General features: G+C 60.1%; 3 protein-coding genes across 4 annotated transcripts; all 3 read right to left on the bottom strand.

Moving 5' to 3' along the window:
- Positions 1 to 1760: 1760 nt before the first annotated feature.
- Positions 1761 to 8433, bottom strand: GALR3 (galanin receptor 3). 2 transcript variants are annotated; one of them, XM_036300882.1, is made up of 4 exons: positions 8314 to 8338; positions 4411 to 4502; positions 3158 to 3535; positions 1761 to 2554 (listed from the first exon to the last, which is right to left on the bottom strand). In XM_036300882.1, the coding sequence occupies exons 3-4, from the start codon at positions 3514 to 3516 to the stop codon at positions 1777 to 1779; spliced, it is 1137 nt and encodes a 378-aa protein (XP_036156775.1). In that variant the 5' UTR covers positions 3517 to 3535; positions 4411 to 4502; positions 8314 to 8338; the 3' UTR covers positions 1761 to 1776. The 2 variants fall into 2 exon arrangements, with proteins under 2 accessions (XP_036156775.1, XP_036156776.1); XM_036300883.1 differs by lacking the exon at positions 4411 to 4502 and having other exon boundaries at positions 8314 to 8433.
- GCAT (glycine C-acetyltransferase) lies at positions 7739 to 13888 on the bottom strand. Its single transcript, XM_036300881.1, has 9 exons — positions 13622 to 13888; positions 12141 to 12271; positions 10551 to 10652; positions 9990 to 10136; positions 9365 to 9519; positions 9181 to 9263; positions 8817 to 8988; positions 8314 to 8435; positions 7739 to 8035 (listed from the first exon to the last, which is right to left on the bottom strand). The coding sequence occupies exons 1-9, from the start codon at positions 13812 to 13814 to the stop codon at positions 7884 to 7886; spliced, it is 1257 nt and encodes a 418-aa protein (XP_036156774.1). The 5' UTR covers positions 13815 to 13888; the 3' UTR covers positions 7739 to 7883.
- Positions 13889 to 14305: 417 nt separating this feature from the next.
- On the bottom strand, positions 14306 to 16441 carry LOC118651072 (histone H1.0). Its single transcript, XM_036299838.1, has one exon. It carries the CDS (start codon positions 16153 to 16155, stop codon positions 15571 to 15573), a length of 585 nt encoding a protein of 194 aa, XP_036155731.1. The 5' UTR covers positions 16156 to 16441; the 3' UTR covers positions 14306 to 15570.
- Positions 16442 to 20064: the final 3623 nt, after the last annotated feature.

Raw genomic sequence — 20064 nt, 5'->3', positions numbered from 1 at the left:
CTGTGGAGGGTTTCCACTGAGCAACCCCTCCCCGGGGCCTGGGGTTTTATGCAGGTTCAGACTCTGACCCTGTGGCTCTCCAGCTGGGAGAGCTTGTCGTCTGCCCGTCCTAGATGGAGCCGTTCCCAGTCGGTCATCTGTCCGTGCCTGAGAGGTGGGTGTGGATCAGCAGCCCAGCTGGGAGGGTTCCTCCCTTCTTTTCTTTGCAGGCACTCACCATCGCAGAGCAGCGAACTGCCAGATGCGCGCACATGTTTCCCGCTGCTGCCTGGCTGCTGTGAGAGCCATCCCTGCGGCCCCAAATTTGCTACTTGGCTCCGGTCAGGCTACCTCACCTTCTCGAGCCTCGGCGTTTGTTTCTGAGGATGGAGGTAATGTTCCTCGACCGCTCGGGCTGGCACAAGGCCCGATGAGCCCGTGGAGGCCACAGGGAGACACAGGCCATGCTGGTGCTGCCCTGCAGGACCCACTCCCACTGCTGTGGCCTGAGGCTGTGGAAACCTCGGCAGAGACGTGGGAGGAAGAGCACGGGACCAGGTGTCAGGCCCAGTGCCGGGCCATTGCAGCAGCTGCTCCCCCAGCTGGGTCTTTGCCTCCCCGTGAAGGGTGACTGCCACTCTGACCCCTGGGCCTGTGGCAGGTGGCAGGCAGTGACCAGGACTCAACAGCTGCCTATGGTCAGGGAGGGGCCCGCCCAGAGTGCCCAGCAGCCAGAAGGTGTGCTGGGGAGACACAGAGGCCGAAAGGTCTCAAGCCCCAGCTGGAGCTGATCACGCTTATTGGCAAGCGGTGAGGGAGGGAGGGAAGTGGTTGGCTCTGCAACCACTGAAACTGATTTATTGGTTAATTCGGAGGTTTCCACCGCCACAGACTGTGCTGGGAAAGGGGAGGAGGGGTCCACAGGGCAGCCAGGGCTGCAGGGAGGCCAGCTGGGACCCGAGTGCGGCTGTGTCTCCTGCACCAGGAGCGCCAAATGTCTAAGGCAGGATGCCAGGGGGTTTGGGTCAGACTATGTGCCTCGGACGTGAAGCCCATCAGACCTGCGTATCTGAGCAGCACTCTCCTGAGGAAGGGGACTGGGAGCCTGGAGGTTTCCAAGGCATAAGAGTAGGGTGTGGGGAGCTGTGGGCTGGGGAAGAGAGCGGATCCAGAATCAGAAAGAACAAAATAAACACACCTTGGAAACCATGGAAACCGAGAGCAGAGGCCTTGGAGGTGGAGGAGGGGAGGTTCTACTGAGAAATTGGACTGCAGTGGGGTTGCAGCCAACCTCTGCCAAACACTAGCTATGTGACCTTACGCAAATCACTAGGTCGCTTTGATGCTTGATTTCTTCATCTGTAAAATGGAACAAATTACAGCGACCCCGCAAAGCTGTTCTGATATTTAGGTTGAAGAATGTAACTCCGCATAAGATACATAGTAAGCGCTTAATCAGTATTTGCCACATTAGCTGCCAGTATTAACCCAGAACTGGACTTGGAAGGGAGAAAGGGCTGTGGAGGGAGCAGGGTTTAGAAGCAGCTGATGGAGTTGGAGGGATGGGGGAGGGCCTGCTCTCCTGCAGACAGTCTGGGGGCTGCCTGTCTAGGGGGTGCTCTAAGCTGTATCCATCCATTTTCACCACCCAGGGGTGTCCACTGGGCTGGGACCCCAGCTCAGCCTCTGCTCCTCACAGGGCTTCTGGCCTTGCGCATCCCCTCCCCTCGCAGCTCTGGCCCTGGGGGAAGGGGGTGACAGACAGAGGACACCGAGCAGAATGGAGGCGGACAAGGTTTATTTCGGTCCTGCGGGAGTCAGGGCTGGTCCAGCCTCCCCGCCTCGGGCAGCCTCCTCCCCGGGCTCTCCGCCCCAGCCACCGCCCGCCGGCAGTCTCCCCCGAGGCCGGGCGTCCCCGGGGCAGCCGACAGGGCCCGAGGACGCCGGCCGGATGCGACGGAGGGCGCGGCGGGAGCCCGGGGGGCAGCAGGCGCGGCGGCGGCGGCGGCGGCCGCAGGGCCACAGGCGGCGGAGGCGCGCGCGGAAGTGGCGGGAGGCGAGCGCGTAGACCAGCGGGTTGAGGCAGGAGTTGGCGTAGGCGAGGCAGTGCGAGGCCAGGCGGCAGGCGTAGGTGGCCGGGCTGAAGGCGAAGCGGCCGTACCAGAAGCAGAGGATGAGCGCGTGGTGCGGGCCCCAGCAGAGCGCGTACAGCGCCGCCACCGCCAGCATGGCGCGCCCCGCGCGGCCCGTGGCCCTGCGCCTCGCCTCCGCCGCCGCGCCCGCGGGCCCCACGGCCGCCCACAGGAAGCGCAGCGTGCGCGCGTAGGCCAGGCTCACCACGGCCACCGGCAGCAGGTAGCCTGCGGCGAAGGTGGCCACGTCGAGGGCGCGGCGGCGCGCGTCCTCCCAGGCGGGCACGCAGAGCTCCAGCGCGCCGTAGCGCACGGTGCCGTAGTAGCTGAGGTAGGGCGCCGAGAAGAGCGCCGCCAGCAGCCACACCAGGCCCACGGCGGCGCGCGCGTGGCGCGGGGTGCGCAGGGCCCGTGAGCGCAGCGGGTGCCGCACGGCCAGGTACCTGCGGGTGGGCGCCCGGTCAGCGCGGCCCGCATCCGCGCCCTTCACCCCCCACCCCCACCCCGAAACGCTGCGAGGGGACCTGGGGTTGGTGGAGCAGTGGGGTTACCACTCGACCTGCCTCCCGGGTGGTGGTGATTAAGGGGGTTCACGGGCAAAGCGCTTAGAGAAGTGCCTGGAGGTACAGAGAACAGTGACTTGGCCAAGCTCATCGGCTAGAGAGCGAGCCTGGATTTGACCCCAAGTTTCAAGCCTTGCAAACAGCTATGGATGACTGCACCCGGGCCAGGCATGGGTGGTAATAAATATCTGAGTCCTTTCATGTATTCCTTCCCCTTCATTTCACTCACACAGCACCTGTCATGTGCCAGACCTGGTGAGGACACTGGAGACAGAGATCTTTGGGGGAAGCTCATCATGGAGTCGGGGAGGGCAGGATGGTCCCCTCAAGCCCGCCCTGCAGATGCCCAGAGACTGGACGGTGGTGGCCAGAGAGCTGTTCCTTTCCTCTCTCCATGTCCCTTTTGGGTCCCCCATTCTCTCTCTCCTAAGGCCAATGAGCATCTGTTCAGGTCTTCCCTCCCCCACCCGGCCCCAGGCACACCTGTCCACGGAGACGGCGGCCAGCGTGAAGCTGCTGGCGTACATGGTGAGGTAGATGAGCAGGTGCACAGCCTTACAGACAAGGGCCCCGAAGAGCCAGGCGTCCAGCGTGTAGATGGCGGCCTGGAAAGGCACGCAGCATAGGATGAAGCAGAGGTCGGCCACTGCCAGGTTGAGAATGAACAGATCCGTAGTGCTGCCTGGCTCCTGCCACGCACTGGGGCCGGGCTGCAGCAGCACCGCCAGCACCAGCCCGTTGCCCACGGTGCCCAGCAGGAAGATGAGGGCAAAGACCACAGGCACGGCCACAGCCCCCACACTCCCTGGGCTGTCTAGCGAATTGTTCTGGGCATCAGCCATCTCTCCAGCAGATGATCACCTGGGGAAGAGAAGCTGGACCTCTCAGGCAGGGGCTGCCAGCCCTGGTCACTTGACCCAGGGTCTAGTTTCCTCAGCCTGGGTCTGGCTAGATCTCCCGGCTAGAAGCTCCTGGAGGGGGAGGGGAGGTGTGGGGGGACAGAGACCTACTGTGCAAGCTCCTGGCACAGTTACATTGGTGTCTGAGGTGGGTTTCTCAGCTCCCTAGAGGACATCCCCATAGTGCTGACTGAGTGTGAAGGTGAAGTGATGGACACCTCCAACCAGTGATGCAGGTAAAGACACAGGCAGAGATGGGGAGGACATGGAGGGGGAGGAGAGGGGCACTCCAGCCTCAGGAGCAGGTATACTTTCTTCTCAATGGGGCACCTGAAGCTCAGGGAAGACTCTTGGACATGGGTCAAGGCCAGCAAAACCTGGGTGGCATCCCTGTCATTGGAGAGTCCAGTTTGGTAAGAGCCACAGCACAGCTGGGAACACCACATATAGGTCCCCCCCCACCCCCACCCCTTTGCACATGAGGAAGTCAAGGCTCAGAGAGGGCACACGGGAAGCTGAAGAGCACGCTCGCAATGGCAGATGCGGGGCCGCTGCCATCCTGGTACTGACTCCCAGGCTGGAGCTCATGAGAGCACTGTAACAGGTGCTGCTGTGAAAACCTGTGTGCGTGTATGTGCACGTGCGTTGGTGCAAGCTGTGTCCACCCCCACCCCTGCCCCACCCCACATCGGCTACTACCTGTGGATTCCCCCTGGGACCTCTAGGTTGGTGGGACAAATTAAGGGCAAGGGAGACAGGGAGAGATAAGAAAATAGATGTCTCCCTACTCCCCGCCCTGCCCCAGCATGCAAAAGACCCTCCCAGTGCTACACCCACCTGGATCCTGGGCACTAGGCCCCCGCTTGATCCTGGGTGAACCAGTCAGGCTGAGGCTGCCTCCTGGCTCCTGGCCGCCCCTTGGTGCCTCCCTGCAGATAGAGATCTGCCTCTCACTTCTCCCTCTTCTCCTTTAAGGCCCCTCCTCTGCTGAGCCAGACTCGGGCAGTCCCTCCAGAGTGCCCAGTGGCCGCCGCCTCCTCAGTCCCGGATTTCCCCCAGGTGGCATGCTCTTCTGCAAGGCTTCTCTCTGCCTTTTCGTTGCTCCCTTTCTGCAGTGAGTAACCCATTGATCTTGCTCTCCTATTCGCTTTGTAGTTAACCCCTCTGTGCCCAGGGCCCAACCCATCCTTGGCATTCCCACCTCCTGTGGCTCTGCCCAAGGATTCCACTCCCCTCCTCCCCTCTCCCTGCTCCAACCCAAGTTCAGAAAGGATTCCTAGCCTAAGGTGTCCTAGGCTGGGAAACCAGAATGAGCCCCTTTTCTGCATTCTTCAGGTGGGACTCCTCCCCCAGACCCTGAGAACCTTGAGACCTATCAGCTTCCCTAAGCTTGGTCCAGAACCCCTAAGGGGTTCAGTCTGGCTGGAGACTGGAGGGTTTATGTACCAGCCTAGAGAGTCTTGCTTTAGCCAGAGGGCAACGGGGGAACTAGTAAGAAGTTCTAGAGCAGGGCTATAACCTGCCAATTTATTTTGTAATTAGCTTATTATGGCTGCAGTGAAAAGGATGCAGATTGGGAGTGATTTAACAAGTGACCTGTTAGAAGCCTCTTTACACTCAACAGCTAAACAGGTTAAAAGGTCTTGGTGGATGGCTGACTCAGTCACGGGGTTCTGGCCTGACCTCTTAGAGTGGACCACGTGGCCAAAAGGGATAGAGGCCGGCACTTAGAGGGCGAGGTGCAGACTGCAAGGAGTTAAAAGGGAGAGGAGAGGTGGTAGGAACCGCATGAGGAGTCTTTCCAGAAGCTGGGAGGGGGGAAGTCTGGGAGAGTGCAAATAGTATGAGGGGATGCTGACAAAGCCAAGCCTTGCATCAAGGCCAGAGGAGCGGGGGAACTCCTCAGAAGCGGCTCCTTGCGGGCCCCTGGTGTTTCTGTGAGTGCTCAGAAGCACTGCTCCAAAGCCTGATGGCTCACCCCAGGCCCAGGGCATCCTCGGGTTTTTGGAAGCAGAGACCCCCTGAACTGAAGGTATTGGGACTCAGACCTGAACTCTCCAAATCTGAATTCAGAGCTAGCAGACTGAGTGAATTAGAACCGAAGGATCTTGTGATCACTGAAAGGCAGACTTGTAGGATTCTAGACTCAGTGTGCTGGGGTTTTAGAATCACAACCACCCTTTATGAATGGAAAGTAATGCACCCATCGACTCCCAGAAGCCCAGACTCACTAATGTGGCTGGCATGCCTGCACCTGGGAAGCCCCTGAGATCCCTGACACTGTCCTACCACCCCGTGGGGGCCCCCAGCCCGCAAGGCCACTCCTTACCCTTGGCTGGGTTCTGGCAAACTAGGGGAACTCCCAGCAGCTGTGAGGCTGAGCAGCTTTGATAGTAGACGCAGAGGGAAGGATGGAGGGGACCACAGAAGGCCTGGCCTTGGGGCAGGCGGGAAGGGCATGTCCTCATGCCCCTAGCACCCCCTCCTCCCTTTGCTCCAACTCCTTTTCCTGGCAGCCACAGCTTGAACCCTGTGCCCAGTGCAGAGGATGTGGATTGTGTGCCCTGGGAGCCCTCCTCTGAGCCCCCGGCCCTGCGTAAGAAGTGCAGCTGACCCATGACGGGCCCTCAAGCCTCTTGCGAGTGTCCAGTACCGCCCAAGCCCACGCATGCGACCAGAGCTGCTGCTGCTCCTCATGGATGGCAGTGGGCCAGGCTACCACATACTGGTCAGCTGCATGGTGCGCTAGTGGCCAGGTCCAGGATGGCACGACCCTACAGCTGCTCATATTGTCCATTGGGGAAAGCCAGCCAACAGCTAGCGGACCTGGGCCAGGTGCTCTGGCTTCGCTGGGTAGGGCACACCCACTGTGATGTGACAATGACCGTGGCTGCCAGGTTTGTATTGTGCCTGCTGGCAAAAACCTTACACATCAAGCTACAGGCTATGCACCTCACTGCTGTAGCAGTGCATGTGGCACCAGGTGCCTTCCCCTGGTGGTGGCAGCATTCAAGGGTTCTTGCTGCTGATGTGGTCACAGCAGCCCCTTCCCCTGGCTGTACCCCCAGCGCCCTGTGCTCCTTGACCCCAGTCTCAAGCTGTTCCAGACCACAGGTTAGGACTTCCAGAATCCCAGTGTTAAGATCCTGCAGGGTTGGGCTGGAACTCAACCAGATAGTCCACCCCAAGATTCCCAAGGAAAGGGGAGGGCTGGGGGTGCAGGGCATCACACACCTTGTCCTAGTTCCCTGTTAATAAGGGCCTTTTCAGCCTCCCTGCTCTACCCCAGCCAACTACGCAAGAGCTTCCCAAGGCTAATCACTGAGACCGGAGCCATCCCCCGCCCGCACCAGGTGCCCATAAGGCTGAGTGGGGAGGGCAGTGGAGAAGGGCTCGGGGAAAGGACTGTGGGAAGGGGGGGTACCATCTCCAATAGGGACGCTGCGAGGCGTTGTGGAGGACAAAGGTGGATGGGGCCTTCACAGAAGCCAGTGGGCCTCCTGGCGGCAGCCCAGAGTCCAAGGCCTGGAGTCTGCAGGGGCGTGGCCATAGCGGCCAGAGCCTGAGCTCGCTGCGCCCCCTGGCGGCTGACCATCAAGCCATTAGGCCTTGAGAGGAGGGAGCTGGAAGGCCCTACGTTAACATAAATCCAGTCGTGCGGGAACAGGGGGGTGGGGGGATGAGGCACACACAGAGGATGGGGCCTAGAGTGGCTAGAACACAGGGTGCCAGGCAGCAGGGCCTCTCCAGTAGTGACCCACATTCTTTCCTTTGGGGCTTGAATCCTCAGCCTCTCGTCTAAACACGGGTTTGGGTGTCCAGCCTTCTTATCTGGGCAGCTGTGAGTCGTCCTTTGGATGGGGAGAAGCACAAGGGGTGCCCAAGGCTAGACTCTGGAGGCTGGGGGGGGTGGGGGGGTGGCGTGGGAAAGGCCCTGCAGGGCTGATGCTCGGCTCCCTCTACAGCAGCACGGGGGCCAGCTGAGCCAGATGGTGGACCCTGCTCTGTTAGCCCAGCCGCCTGGCTCTCATCTTAATCTGGGGGAGGTGTTCAGCTCTGAGGTCTACTTTCAGGAGCCTGCCCGCAAGTCCCGGCTCCTGCCTGCTTCTTCAACCCATCACAGAGCAGACCAACCTGCTCAGAGAGAATAAAGCAGACCAACGCATCACAACCAATTTCCACGGTTGTTTCATACTCATGGCCACAAGCACAAGCCTTGCCCCAGCCTGGCCCTAGGACTCCGACAGGGCTCAGGGCCTCTGGCCTGGGCGGATGATCAGAGATCCCTTTCGTCGCTGTGGAGGGAGGGCTCAGGGCAGCGCCCCGTGCAGCCGCCCCACCTCCACAAAGGCCTTCACGCAGCGGTCAATGTCCTCCTCACTGTGCACTGCTGAGATCTGTACCCGGATCCGGGCCTTGCCCTTGGGGACCACTGGGTAGCTGAACCCGATGACAAAGATGCCTGAGAAGGTAGAGAGAGCCAACCTGGGACTCATCAGAGCCAGGCAGGCTTTGGGGCATGACATATAGCTCTTGCTTCCTAAGGATCACAGAGGGCAAGGGGGCAGTCCATGGTCTCTTCGACATGGATTGCCCTGTGGCCTGGGTTTCCACATTTGGACAGCTGGTCCAAAAAAGGTAGGAGGGTGGGGACAAAGGGGAATGTCACAGTCTAGGGGTTCACTCCTCCCTCTTTTCTCTCAGGACCCACAGCCAGTCCTTTTGTCCTGGTCTCCTTACCTCTCTTTAGCATGTCGTCCGCCATGGAAGAGGCCAGCCGGGCATCACCCAGCATCACCGGGCAGATGGGGTGATTGACTCCTGAGATGGTGAAGCCAGCAGCCTGCATCTGACTGCGAAACCTGTGGGCACAAGCAGGGTGTGACAGGTCCTGGGGGACTGGGGATCACTCACACCCACTCCTGATGGGCACAGGATCCCAGATCTGGGCCTGAGTCTGTAGAGACCAACAAGACAGAGGTGCAGTCAGAAAGTCCAACGGGGAGCCAGGCAGAGGAAGAAATAGACCGAAAAGAGAGGTTGAAAGAATTACATAAGACGGGCAGACACAGGGTCTTTTGCAGAGAAATGGGAGGAAATGGAAGGAAGAGACCAAGCTGCGTCCCAGTGAAACGGGCGGGGGATGTGGTGTGAGCACCTGTCGGCGGGGGCTGGGCAAGCACACAGGCAGGCCTCAGCGGCCCCCCTCCCCCCGCCTTTTCCACCCCTGCCAGGCACTGCACCGCTGGGTCTTGGCTGTTATAGACTGGACAATGGAGTTGTCTTCCATGAGCATGTCCAAGGCCTTGGAGGCACAGCCAACGATAGCAGGCGGCAGGCTATTGGAGAAGAGGTAGGGCCGGGCACGCTGCCGGAGCAGGGACACCAGGGGCCCAGGCCCCGTCGTGTAGCCCCCTGAGAAACAAGGGCAGAGGTGGGAGTAGTCAGGGCCCAGGAGCCAGAGCCTACACTAAGCCCCTCCCGAGAGTATAGTCCACGCTGCCCTCTTGTCCGCAGTGCCAAGTGTCCCCTCCCCACCTCCCTTGAGACTCCTCTAGGGCCCTGCATGTGGATAAGGGGACCCCAGGGGCACAACCCTGTCGGCACCTGATGCTCCGCCCAGCGCCTTCCCCAGTGTGGAGTTGATGATGGTGACCTGGTCCCGCACGCCCAGCAGCTCGTCCGTGCCCCTGCAAGGAAAGCTGCCACTGCCACTGCCACTATTGGCCGCCTGGTTTCCCACCCACCCTTAGAAGCCCAACCCAAGGCCTTAGGTGCCACATGTGCCCACCGTCCTGTGGCCCCCAGGAAGCCAGTGGCATGGCACTCGTCCACAAAGACCAGGGCACCATATCGAGATGCGAGTTGGCAGATCTCCTTCAGGGGTGCAATGTCGCCGTCCATGGAGAAGGCCCCGTCAGTGGCCACCAGGCGTAGTCGATGCTTCTGCAGGGGAAGGCAAGGACAGGTGGCAGCTGGTGTCACGAGGTGACCCAAACCACCCACCTTCTGAGCTCACTCTGCCCAGCGCCCAGCACAGAGGCGGGCACATAAGCCTCGTATGGTGGGACTGGAACATCTCCCTCACCTCTGCCTCTCTGAGCCTTACCCATCCCCTCCAGGGCAGTCGGGAGCACACTTAGCCCTGAGAGTGAGCATGTTCTCCGTGCCCCCTTCAGAGGGCAGCGTGGGGTGGGGCCAGTTCTTCCCATAAGTCCATCCACCACTATGCCTAAGAGCCTGCCACACCTATAAGGTACCCAAGGTGACGTGATGCAATGGAAAAAAGCTCTGGGTCTGAGGGACTTGGGTGCAAATTTGGGCAGTTTCAAACTTTGCAGGCTGTCTTTGAGTGTGGAGTTGGCCTTGAAGATAAGCCCAGCCCTGGGCCCCAGAACCCCTGGGCCTTGCCCCACCTGAGCCTCCTTCAGCTTGGCCTCTAGATCGGCCATGTCCAGGTGGCGGTAGCGGAACTTGTGGGCCTTGCAAAGACGAATGCCATCGATGATGGAGGCATGGTTCAGCTCATCTGACAGGACTGCGTCCTCTTGGGTCAGCAGGGCCTGGAAGAAGGCAGTTGGAGCAGAACCATCACCCAACCACCTTGGTGTCCTCCCTCTCCTATGATTCCCGAGTCCAAATTTCACTGCCAACCAGGGCATTTCTTTGGGCAGGGAGGCAAGGAGCCCTCTGCCTCTCTCTGGGCCCCTGCCACTGGAATATGTTTGGTGAGTGCCTGGCCCCTGCCCCCCTCAGCCATCCAGCTGATGTAGGTTATCCCCAAATACCCTGAGAGACAGCCTCCTTGCAAGCCTCAGGATTCTTTCTGGAGCACCTACTGCCTCACCTGACCTCCCTAAGAAATGATCACTGGAACCTCTAGCCATGGCACTGGCATCCTGCCAGGTTCTCCTGATTGCCCTCTCCTTCTACAGCCTAGCAGTCCTCGCCAACTCCCACCCATGGCCCCTACACACCTCAAAGAGGCCAGCATTGGCATCAAAACAGCTGGGAAAAAGAATGGCATCCTCGCGCTGGTGGAAGCGGGCTATCTTTGCTTCTAGATTCTTGTGGATGCTCTGAAGAAAGCGAGTGAGACAGGTGTTAATTCCTGCAGGGTCACATGGCACAGGTCCTGGGGACAGAGGCTTAGAAGATCATAAACACACCCAGCCTAGAAGGCCTCCAGCCCGGGCCTTTCCCTTCTTTCTTCACCACAAGGGTTCCTCAGAGCCAACAGGAATCTGGCAGATGGTTCTCACGGAGGAATTAGGGACTTGCTCGGTGTCCCTTCCTGGCCGGCTCTTCTTTTTGTAATGAGGGTTGACAGTGAAATTATGGGTACTGATGGCAAAGGAAGATGTGTCTTGCTAGTATCTAACTGAGTGTCTTTTTTGGTTGCTTTATGGCAAAGAAGTGGATTACATAAGTAACTCTAAGTTCATTTGGACCTTGAATTCTTAGATTTGAGAGCTGTCCAGGATTTTGTTGGAAAGTGCTCTGACTTAGGAGTTCCATCATTCATTTCATCCTCAACTTTCTGAGAGAATAGGTCATAATTACAAGTAGTCGGGAGCATGGACTCTTGAGCCAGGTCACCTGGGTTAAAATCCTACCATGAAAGCCTTAAGCAAGTCACTTCTCTTCTCTGGGCCTCAGTGTCCTCCTTAACAGGGGCGAAAACAACACTTACCACTGAGGATAGTTCCAAGCATTAATGAGTTAATGTTTGTAATGTTCTTAAAACAGTACCTGACACACAGTAAGCACAGTAAGTTTCATGTTTATGTAAGTTTATTTTGAAATATTACAAAATAACGAACATTCATTGAGCACTGCTGTGTGTCAAGCACTGTTCTAAGCATTTTTAAATGTATTAACTCTGTAATTTGTAGACTCTATTAAGCACTATTATCCCCATTTTACCAATAAAAGGATTGAGACACAGAGAGGTTAAGTCACTTGCCCAGAGTAACAGAGTCAATAAAAGGTGGTACTGGGCCCTCGCCGGGTGGTTCAATTAGTTGGAGTGTTGTCCCATACATGAAAAAGTTTCGTGTTCGACTCCTGGTCAGGGCATGTACCTAAGGTTGTGGGTTCAATCCCCTGTTGGGGTGTGTATGGGAGGCAACGAACGATGTTTCTTTCTCACATCTATGTCTCTTTCCACCTCCCTTCCTCTCTCTCTAAAATCAGTAAACATAACCTCAGGTGAGGATTAAAAAAATAATAATAATAAAAAGGTGGTGCTGGGAACTGGGCATAGGCAGAATTGCTCCAGAGCCCTCTACCTCAATCCCTGCCTTCTATTCTTCCTTTCTGTAGGACCGGTGGACTCTGTTCTGCAGGTGGGAAAATAGATGCTGGGAGATGTGGTTTCTTGCCCAAACCTTCACAGCAAAACAGAAGCCTGAACCCAGTCTTTCTAGTGGATGGTATCTGGGGCCCACAGCCCTGAGATAGGATGAGCTGAGTTGGCTAAATCAGCCCTGCTGACTGTGGGAAGCAGACAGCTGGGGACAAGGCCCCACTCTACCCGCCCCCTTCCCACATCAGCCACTGTATACCTGGGTCCCACAGATGAAGCGGACAGAACTAAGGCCAGCTCCAAACTCCTTCAGGTTCTTCAAACCTGCCTGGATCACCTCGGGGTGGCTGCTCAGGCCCAGGTAGTTGTTGGCACAGAAGTTAAGGATTTCTGAAGTGGGGGACAGAAAACAGACAGCAGCTCAAGGCCCTAAGGAAAGGCCTGGAAAGGTGTCCGTGCTAGGCCCTGGGGACCCAGGCAGTAAATGAATCAGGATTCCCCTTGAGGAGGCAACCACCACACAGTACGATCCATTCTGGGGCAGAGGCCAGGATGGGGATCTGGGGGCCCCTAGGAGGCACTGAATCCACCAGCTACAGGAGAGGAGAGGTCAGGAAAGGGTCTGAGTGGCATCTTGAAAGATGAGAAATTTAAACTCTGGCTCTGAATCACCCCCCCCACCCCCACCCCAAGGAGGAACTCACAGGCTCCTCCCCTCCCTGAGGACACCAGCAACCCCTCATCTGAGCCTTGGTTACCTCATGGGTAAATGAACAGGGTTTGGTCAGATGCTCACTGTGGTTCTCAAACTTCACAGTTGACTTTGCTGCCTGATATAGAATCACAGGGCAACAAGGGGTGCCTCTGAGACCTGGACCTTGAATTATACCCGAGGAGGAAAAAGCGGCTTGAGGAAGGTTCACTCAGCCTGGGGAAGGCAAAAAGGGAGGAGCACCTGGGGTCTCCTCATTTCCCATCTTTTGACCTGCTCCAAGCTTCCTGTGGGGGTTGGGCGGGGGGGGGGGGGGGGGGAGGTAGGGATTTTCCTGGTACCGCCATTTTACAAATGAGTGCAAGAGCACCAAGGATTCCATGCCTACTTCCTGAGCAGAGGGCAGCCTTTATAACCAGTACCCACTTGGGACTGGCACGGACAGAGGGTGACCGGGTGGTCCAATTCCTGGTGTGACTCCTGCAGCAGCATGCGCCCCTTGCTCGCTGAGACTGGCCAGGAAGTTGGCCTCTCTGGCCCATTAGCTGACCTTCCAGCTCCACTACCAGAGGACCTGGACGAAAGCCCAGCTCTGCCTGCCGCTCGCTGGGGGCTTTGGGGCAGCTCACTTCTGAGCCTTTCATTTGTAAAGCGGAGAGTTACAGAAGTCCACGTGCAGCTCTGAGAGGCCTGCACAAAGCAGCAGCTCCAGAAATGCCGGGTTTCTCGCTTCGCCTTCCCATCACCCGTCCTTGAAGCAGCTGGGACCCAGCTGGGCATGTCTCTTTTTTCTCACATTCTCCCAGGCTGGGTCTGGCCCACTCTGCCCTCTTAATCAAACAAGTGCTCAAGGGCAAATCACCTCCCTTCGTGGAAACGGGTTTAACCAGATTTAACATGAGTAAAGTAGGTCTGATAGCTGGAACAGGGGCCAGCGGCTACGAGCGCAGGACCTCCATTCAGCGCAAGCCTCGGAAGGCCCTCTCACCAGCCGCCCGAGTGCAACGACTCCCGGGAGGGGGAGTTACCTCCGGAGACGCCGTCGACGCGGATGTGCGGCCCCTGACGCGACGTGATGACCCGCTCGCTCTTCCAGGTGCCAGCCCCGCGGATCCCTTCCAGCTCCTCCTCCAGGATGCCACGCAGCTGGGCCAGCGCGGAGTGCGCGCAGCGGCCGGGGGCCCGGGAGGGCGCGGCGCGGATCGCGGAGACAGCCCACATCGCACTCACCTCGCCTACCCCGCGCGAGTGCGCCCGCCGGTTGGGAGCCCAGCGCCCCGAGGCCGCGTGACGTGGCCGGGGGCCGGAACCCTGCTAGCCAATCGGAGCGGGAAGGGCTCCCTCGGAGGGGCAGGAAGGCGGGCCCAGGGGCAGGTGGGCGGAGCCGGGCGGGATGCACAGAGGACGGAGTGGCTTCATCTGTAAGTTGAGACGCGAGCGGTCGGCGGAGGGGAAGGGAGGCCACGCGGCGGGCCCAGCCCACCAGCCCCATCCCATACACCCACCGCCGGGAGGGGTTGCTCTGGACCCAAAGGCAGGAGCAGCCCGCGCCACGCTCGGTCCCCCAAGCCCTAAGGTTCCCATTTCTGGGAGCTCATGGGACCCTCCCTCCTTTCTCAGGTGCAAAGGCCCCCAGAGGTTTCCCCGGCGACTCCCCCGCCCAATTGCTCCGCCTTCTCCAGTGTTAGAAGTGAGGAAAAACACCAACCAGGTTTTGTCCTTTTTCAGGTTTTTATTTTAAAGTTTCAAAATTACAAAGACAGCAAATTCTTCCCGGCACAAATAACACTTGTGGGGTACTTTTTACAAAAGGGGGGGGGGTAGGACGCGAACTGCGCGTTTTCCTATTTTATGGGAAGGACTGTACAGGTTTTTTCTCCCAGCTCCCGGGTGTGAAACTAAGTGCTAGCTCTAAGCAGGTATGTACACTTTACACGCAGACACAGACCAGCTCTGAAACTACTTAGCAATTCAAAAGTCGACTGCAGTATGTCTTACTGTCCACTCCCCGCCCGCCCCACCCACCACTACTTAGAAAAGACGCAGAAATAAAGAGGTCGGGACGTGTGTGTAGGTGGCGCTGGCAGGGCTGGAGACTCCCCAGACCACCAAAGCCACCTCTTGTACAGGAGGAACCAAAACACCGGGGAATACAATCCAATTGTGTGGAAAAACCCAAGTTTCAACAGGGCACACTGAGGCACTTGGCTGACTGACTCCCCACCCTTCCCCCAAAGTTTCCACTCCCTCAACGGGAGACTTTCCAAGCCACAAAAGACCCTCCCCCCCCCCCATGGCTAGTTTCCAGCTGAGAAGCCACAGCTTCTCAGACCAGCTGTCACCCCCCTCCTTCCCTAGGACAATGGGAGCCACAGGGACAGACTCAGAAGTGAGCAGGAAACTGGACTTGGACCCCCTCTGCTCCCCACTGGGAGGTGGAGTCCCCAGAGGGCTTATTCCACCTCCCTAATTGGCGTCCAGCTGCTGCCACCCCTCCCTCCCCAACAAGGTCCTGAAACTCACAGGGGCCGCTCAACTTAAAGAAAACCCACTTGTCTCAAAGATATTCCTGCAAATCTTGCAACCCCTGGGCTCCCTCTCAACTAGCCCGAACAAGCGGCCTCCCCCACTCCCTCATCCTCCATTCACGTTCACAGCGAAGAAACCACCCGCCTGAACAAAACACACGAACCCACCCCAAACCCTAAGCCGATTAATAATAACAAATTAACAGAACAAAATAGAAGTACATTCTCATCATTACGGAGATGAGTGTTTTTGTTTTTTTTTTTGCTGTCCTTGCACGACTGGTTAAGGAAGAATGAACTAGTCCCTAATTTCTGAGGAATCCAAATTCTGTCTCGCATCAAGTCAGAATAGAAAGGGGCCAGGGGCCGCAGGTGAGGAGTAGGAGAGAGGAAAAGTATTTACAGGAAACAGGAGACAGGCAGGAGTGTCCACGAGAAAGGTTCCCCGGTCACTTCTTCTTGCCGGCCCTCTTGGCACTGGACTTGGCTTTGGGCTTCACCGGCTTGGCCTTCTTGGGCTTGGATGCCTTGACCGGCTTGGCTTTGACAGTCTTGGGCTTTTTGGTTTTCTTGGGCGTGGCAGCCGCCTTCTTCTTGGCCTTCTTGACCGGGGTGGCTTTGGGCTTCTTGCTGGGGGCTTTGGCGGCTGCCTTCTTGGGCTTGGCCGCCTTCTTCGGCGCGGCCACCTTCTTGACTTCCTTCTTGGTCTTCTTGAAGGCCACCGACCGCTTGGGCTCGTCGCTCTTGGCCAGCCGGAAGGACCCCGAGGCGCCCACCCCTTTGGTCTGCTTGAGGACGCCGGTGGTCACCAGGCGCTTGATGGACAACTTGATCTGCGAGTCGGCGTTCTCGCCCACCTTGTAGTGGCTCTTGATATACTTCTGGATGGACTGGCGCGAGGAGCCCGCGCGGTTCTTCTCCGCCTGGATGGCGGCCACGATCATGTCCGAGTACTTGGGGTGGTCCGTGGACTTCTTGGACGCCTTGGCCCGCTTGGGCTTGGCCGCAGGGGCCGACGTGGAGTTCTCGGTCATGGTGGGGTGGGCTGCCCGGTCCTGCTGCTGAAGAAGGCGCCTTCAAAAGGGCCGGCCCCCGTCGGAGGCCGAGCAAAGCCTCGAGGTCGGCCTTCGCAGTCCCGGTGCTCGGGGACCGGGCTCGGGTGGAGGCAGAGCTCGCGGCGCCGGTGCTGCGTGGCTCAGCCCCGCCAGCCGGTCGGCTTGTCTCTGCGCGCGGCGGCTGCGGTCCTGGCTCTGCCTCCTCCGCCGCCGCCTCCGCTGCCTCTCTTTTCCCAGCTCCGCGTCTGGCGCTCGGGCGGCGCATCCGGGTATTTAGCGGCGGCGGGCGGACCGCGGTGAGGACAGGGCTGCTGGCTGCCTGCTCCGGGCCCGGAATGGCGCTGCGCCGCCGCCATCTGTGTTTCTTCCGCCGAGCAAATCCGACCTTTCCCCCCGCCCCGGGCCTTCCCGCTCCCCGCCGCCGCCCGGGGTCGCTGCCCGGCTCCCTGGGCTCCCCCGCCAGGCGGCCCGCCGGCCTGGCCGCCGCCCCCCGAGCCCGCCAGGCGCCCCAAACGGCGCCGAGGACCGCTGGTGCGCCGGCACATTTCCCCTTTGCGGGGGGCTGGCTCTGCGGAGCCGGGGAGCCCCGAGGCGGGAAACCCCCCGTAGCAAAGCTCCCACCCTGGGGTTCCTGGGGACCCCGCTCCCGGCCCGCTGCGGGGTCCCCCAGCCCGGCGGAGGGGCCGGAAAGCGGCCCCAACTAACACACGCGGCCCCGAGCCGGGCGACTCCCAGCCGGGCCGAGCCGGGACAGGGGGGAGGGGTCGCTCCCCCGGGGTCCGGTCACCTCTCGGGGGTCACCCCGCGACCTGGCCCCCCGCACCTCTACCCCCTCTCTGTCCATTGGGCCCCTAAGCAAACTTTCTCTGCAAGAGTTGGAAGGGCACTTTCAAACTCTGTCCCTTCCCCCTCCTCCGTCGGCTCTCCCCCAGCGGGTCCCCTGCCCTCTGCGGTGGGGGTTCTCTCCTGGGGCCGAACCCCCAGGGCTCCCAGGGCCCCCCGAGACAGGGGGGAGGGGTCTCCCCAGTCGCCTCCGCCCCGCAAAGGCCCCCACACTCCCCATGCAGCTGAGCCGGGAATTCATTTGTATGCCTCCCTCTGCCTAGTTTTGGGGTATCAGAGGCAGAGCCCGCTGCCCCCGCCCCTGGGGCCCAGCCTGGGGGTGCAGTCCCCTCCCAAGCACCCTCCAAGGCGGGGGTCTCGGGCGGGAGGACCGCGGCCCAGGAGCTGCCCACAGGCTCCAACAGAGGCGGCCCTGGGGGCGGCTGGAGGGAAGGCGCTGCGCGCTGCGGGGCGCGGGAAAGCGGGGCCCGGGGAAGGGGTCGGGGTGGGGGGCGGTCCCCGGCACCGACTCCTCGGAAAGTGAGCGGCCGTTCGGGGAGCCGGGCCGGGCCCACCGCCATTTTGCTGGGAGGATGCGCGTCTTTGTTACCATGTGCACATCGCTCCGTCCTTGGCAGGTATCGACGAGGCCAGCACGGGGTGCCACCGGCTCTGGAGGGGCTGGGCGGGCCCCGAGGGGATCCAGGGGCGCAGAGGCCAGCAGGAGGGACCCCAGCACCCCGGGGGCAGGACCCCTGGTCGGCGACAGGCATCCCCCTCGCACGCAGGTCCTGCCTGGCAGGGGCCCTGGTGTGAGCGGCTGGAGGCCCGACCCTGCGCCACCTCCCGCTCCAGACCCGCGTTCATTCCCGAAGCAGAGGCCTAGCTCGCTGCACCCGAAACAATTCCCGGGATTGGGGGGTGGGGGGTGTAGGGGGTGGGGTGTAGGGGGGCCTCCAGCTGGTCAACGCGGTGAACCGGCGGCCGCGCTGCGCGGAGCTGGTGCCGACTCGGCTGTGGGGAGGGGAGGTTGGAGGGTCGGACGCGGGACGGGGTCTCAGCAGGGATGCGGGGGAGGGGAGGCTGGTCCAGGACTGAGGCCGGGAAGTGCGTGGGTTCCCCCCATCCCGAGGGATGTCCATTGCCCGGCCCGCGCTTTTCTTGGGGGCACAGGTGGGGAGGGACGCGACCAAGGGCCAGGTGAGCGAAGAAGGCTGATGCCAGTGACCCCGAAGCTCCCTGATTTGAAAACACGTTCTGGTGGGTTTGTTTGGGCTGTTTCCAAAGACAGTTCTCCTGGTCCCCAAGATCTGGATGGGGCCATCGGTATCCAAATAAAGACACCCCCAGGTCGGAGGCGTTCCAGGAGCATCCTGCACCCCCCGGTCCGTGCACCTCTGAGAACCAGCACTGGGGGAGGCCAATGCCATCAGGACGGAAGAGTTGTATTTACGCGGCGCATTGCCATTTGCAAAGTGCTCGCCACCCGCTTCTCGAGCCTCTGCGCCCCCAGCCTGGGGAGGCAGGCAACGCGATCGCCCCCCATTGCCCCCGTTTTTCTGCCGGCCGCGGGACTCCCTCAGGTGGTGGGGGGCGCACTGTTAGGTTCAGCTCCCTCCGACCCGGCCCGGGTTTGAGATTGCGACTGCCCCGTCCCCATCCCTGCCCACCCCAGCGACCGGTACGTTCTCCCCCGGAACTGGAGCCAGACATGGAGGGAGGGTCGCTGGAGCTTTCCACCGGCGGGCAGCCCACCTCCCCAGCTGGGGAGGTTTGAGAGGAGGGGTCCCCCCAGAGTTGGGCGCAGAGGCCGAGGCCGAGGGGCGCCAGGTGAGGAAAGGCCGCCTCCAGATCAGCTGGGCCGCACTTGGCCTCCGCACGGCCCCACCCGCCCCGGGAAGGCTGCTCCGGGCAGACGGCGGAACTCCCTCCTCCCCCTGGAACGCGAGCCCGTGAACATCCCGGCGCCGCAGCGATGCGGGCAACTCCTCCTGGGAAATGTAGTCTCCGGCGGGCGCCGAGCCCCGCACCGCGCCCCCAGCCCGGGGCCCGGAGAGCCTGGGGGCCGCCGGGCGCCCAGGGCGCGGGGAGAAGGTCGGGCGGCCGACCGGTCGCGGTCGCGCGGAGGGACGCCCCCGCCTCCCTGCTGTTTTTTCCATCCCGTTAAAAAGGGGGCTCCGGCTCGCCGTGGGGCTGGTGTGAGGGTGAAATGAAATCCTGCATGAAGAGGGGAGATCGCATTAGGAATCCGGGAGTCATGTTTTCACAGATGTGCGCCTGTGCGTGCGCCACGTGCATGGAGCCTTGATCCATCGCATCTTCATTCATTCTTCAGGCAGGAGGTGCGGAATGGCTGAAGGACGTGCCCCAGGTGGGGCATCGTGCGGGAGGGTGAGGAGGAGGGTGACTTTCCCAGTGCACCACTGTGTCTCCTGAGGTCCTGTAAGAGGGCACGTATTCTGGGCTTTGGAACCTTAAGGAATTCACTTGGCGTGTGTCCGACACCAGGATAGGACCTCCTAAAACGAACCAACCTAAAATAATCCTTATGCCAGGGAGACATGAGTTGGGGTGACAGATTCCGTTCCCCTGCAGCTCCTAGGGTATAAGCCTGTGCAGCATGTTACTGGACTGAATACTGTGGGCCATGGAACACGATGGTACATATTTGTGTAACACTGCACATATTCCTAGGGTGGGATGGCTGTCAGATGTGTGGTCCTGTGATGACTGCCGTGTTATACGGCGCATGACTGTATTCGGGCTTCTGTTAAGAATAGAGAAAATTTGGCCTCCCAGCGCCCAGGTGAGGTCAGAGAGTTATGGCTGGCCGTCCTTGGGGCTCTGCCTTTGACCCTGAGGAGAGGGAAGGAATAAATTACCCGGTGCATAGTCTCCTGCTGCTGCTGTAACAATTACCCCAAACTTGGTGGCTTAAAACAACACGTGTGTGTTATCTTACGGTTCCAGAGGACAGGACTCCAAAATGGGTCTCCTTGGGCTAAAATCAGAGTCGGCAGGTGTGTGTTTCTTCCAGAAGCTCTAGGGGGAGGATCCATATGTTGC

This window comes from Myotis myotis, unplaced genomic scaffold, assembly GCF_014108235.1.
Source record: "Myotis myotis isolate mMyoMyo1 unplaced genomic scaffold, mMyoMyo1.p scaffold_m19_p_3, whole genome shotgun sequence".
NCBI classification, from domain to species: Eukaryota; Metazoa; Chordata; class Mammalia; order Chiroptera; family Vespertilionidae; genus Myotis; species Myotis myotis.
Note: the sequence above shows the minus strand (reverse complement) of the source record. Positions and strands in the feature narration are given on the sequence as shown.

Coding starts and splice junctions, on each gene's coding strand:
- LOC118651072 (XM_036299838.1), bottom strand. CDS start 16,155: ATGACCGAGAACTCCACGTCGGCCCCTGCGGCCAAGCCCAAGCGGGCC.
- GCAT (XM_036300881.1), bottom strand. CDS start 13,814: ATGTGGGCTGTCTCCGCGATCCGCGCCGCGCCCTCCCGGGCCCCCGGC. Junction 12,272..13,621: donor CGTCGACGGCGTCTCCGGAG/GTAACTCCCCCT, acceptor CCCCCACTTCAG/AAATCCTTAACTTCTGTGCC. Junction 10,137..10,550: donor CCAATGCTGGCCTCTTTGAG/GTGTGTAGGGGC, acceptor GCCTTCTTCCAG/GCCCTGCTGACCCAAGAGGA.
- GALR3 (XM_036300883.1), bottom strand. CDS start 3,516: ATGGCTGATGCCCAGAACAATTCGCTAGACAGCCCAGGGAGTGTGGGG. Junction 2,555..3,157: donor GCCGCCGTCTCCGTGGACAG/GTGTGCCTGGGG, acceptor GCCCACCCGCAG/GTACCTGGCCGTGCGGCACC.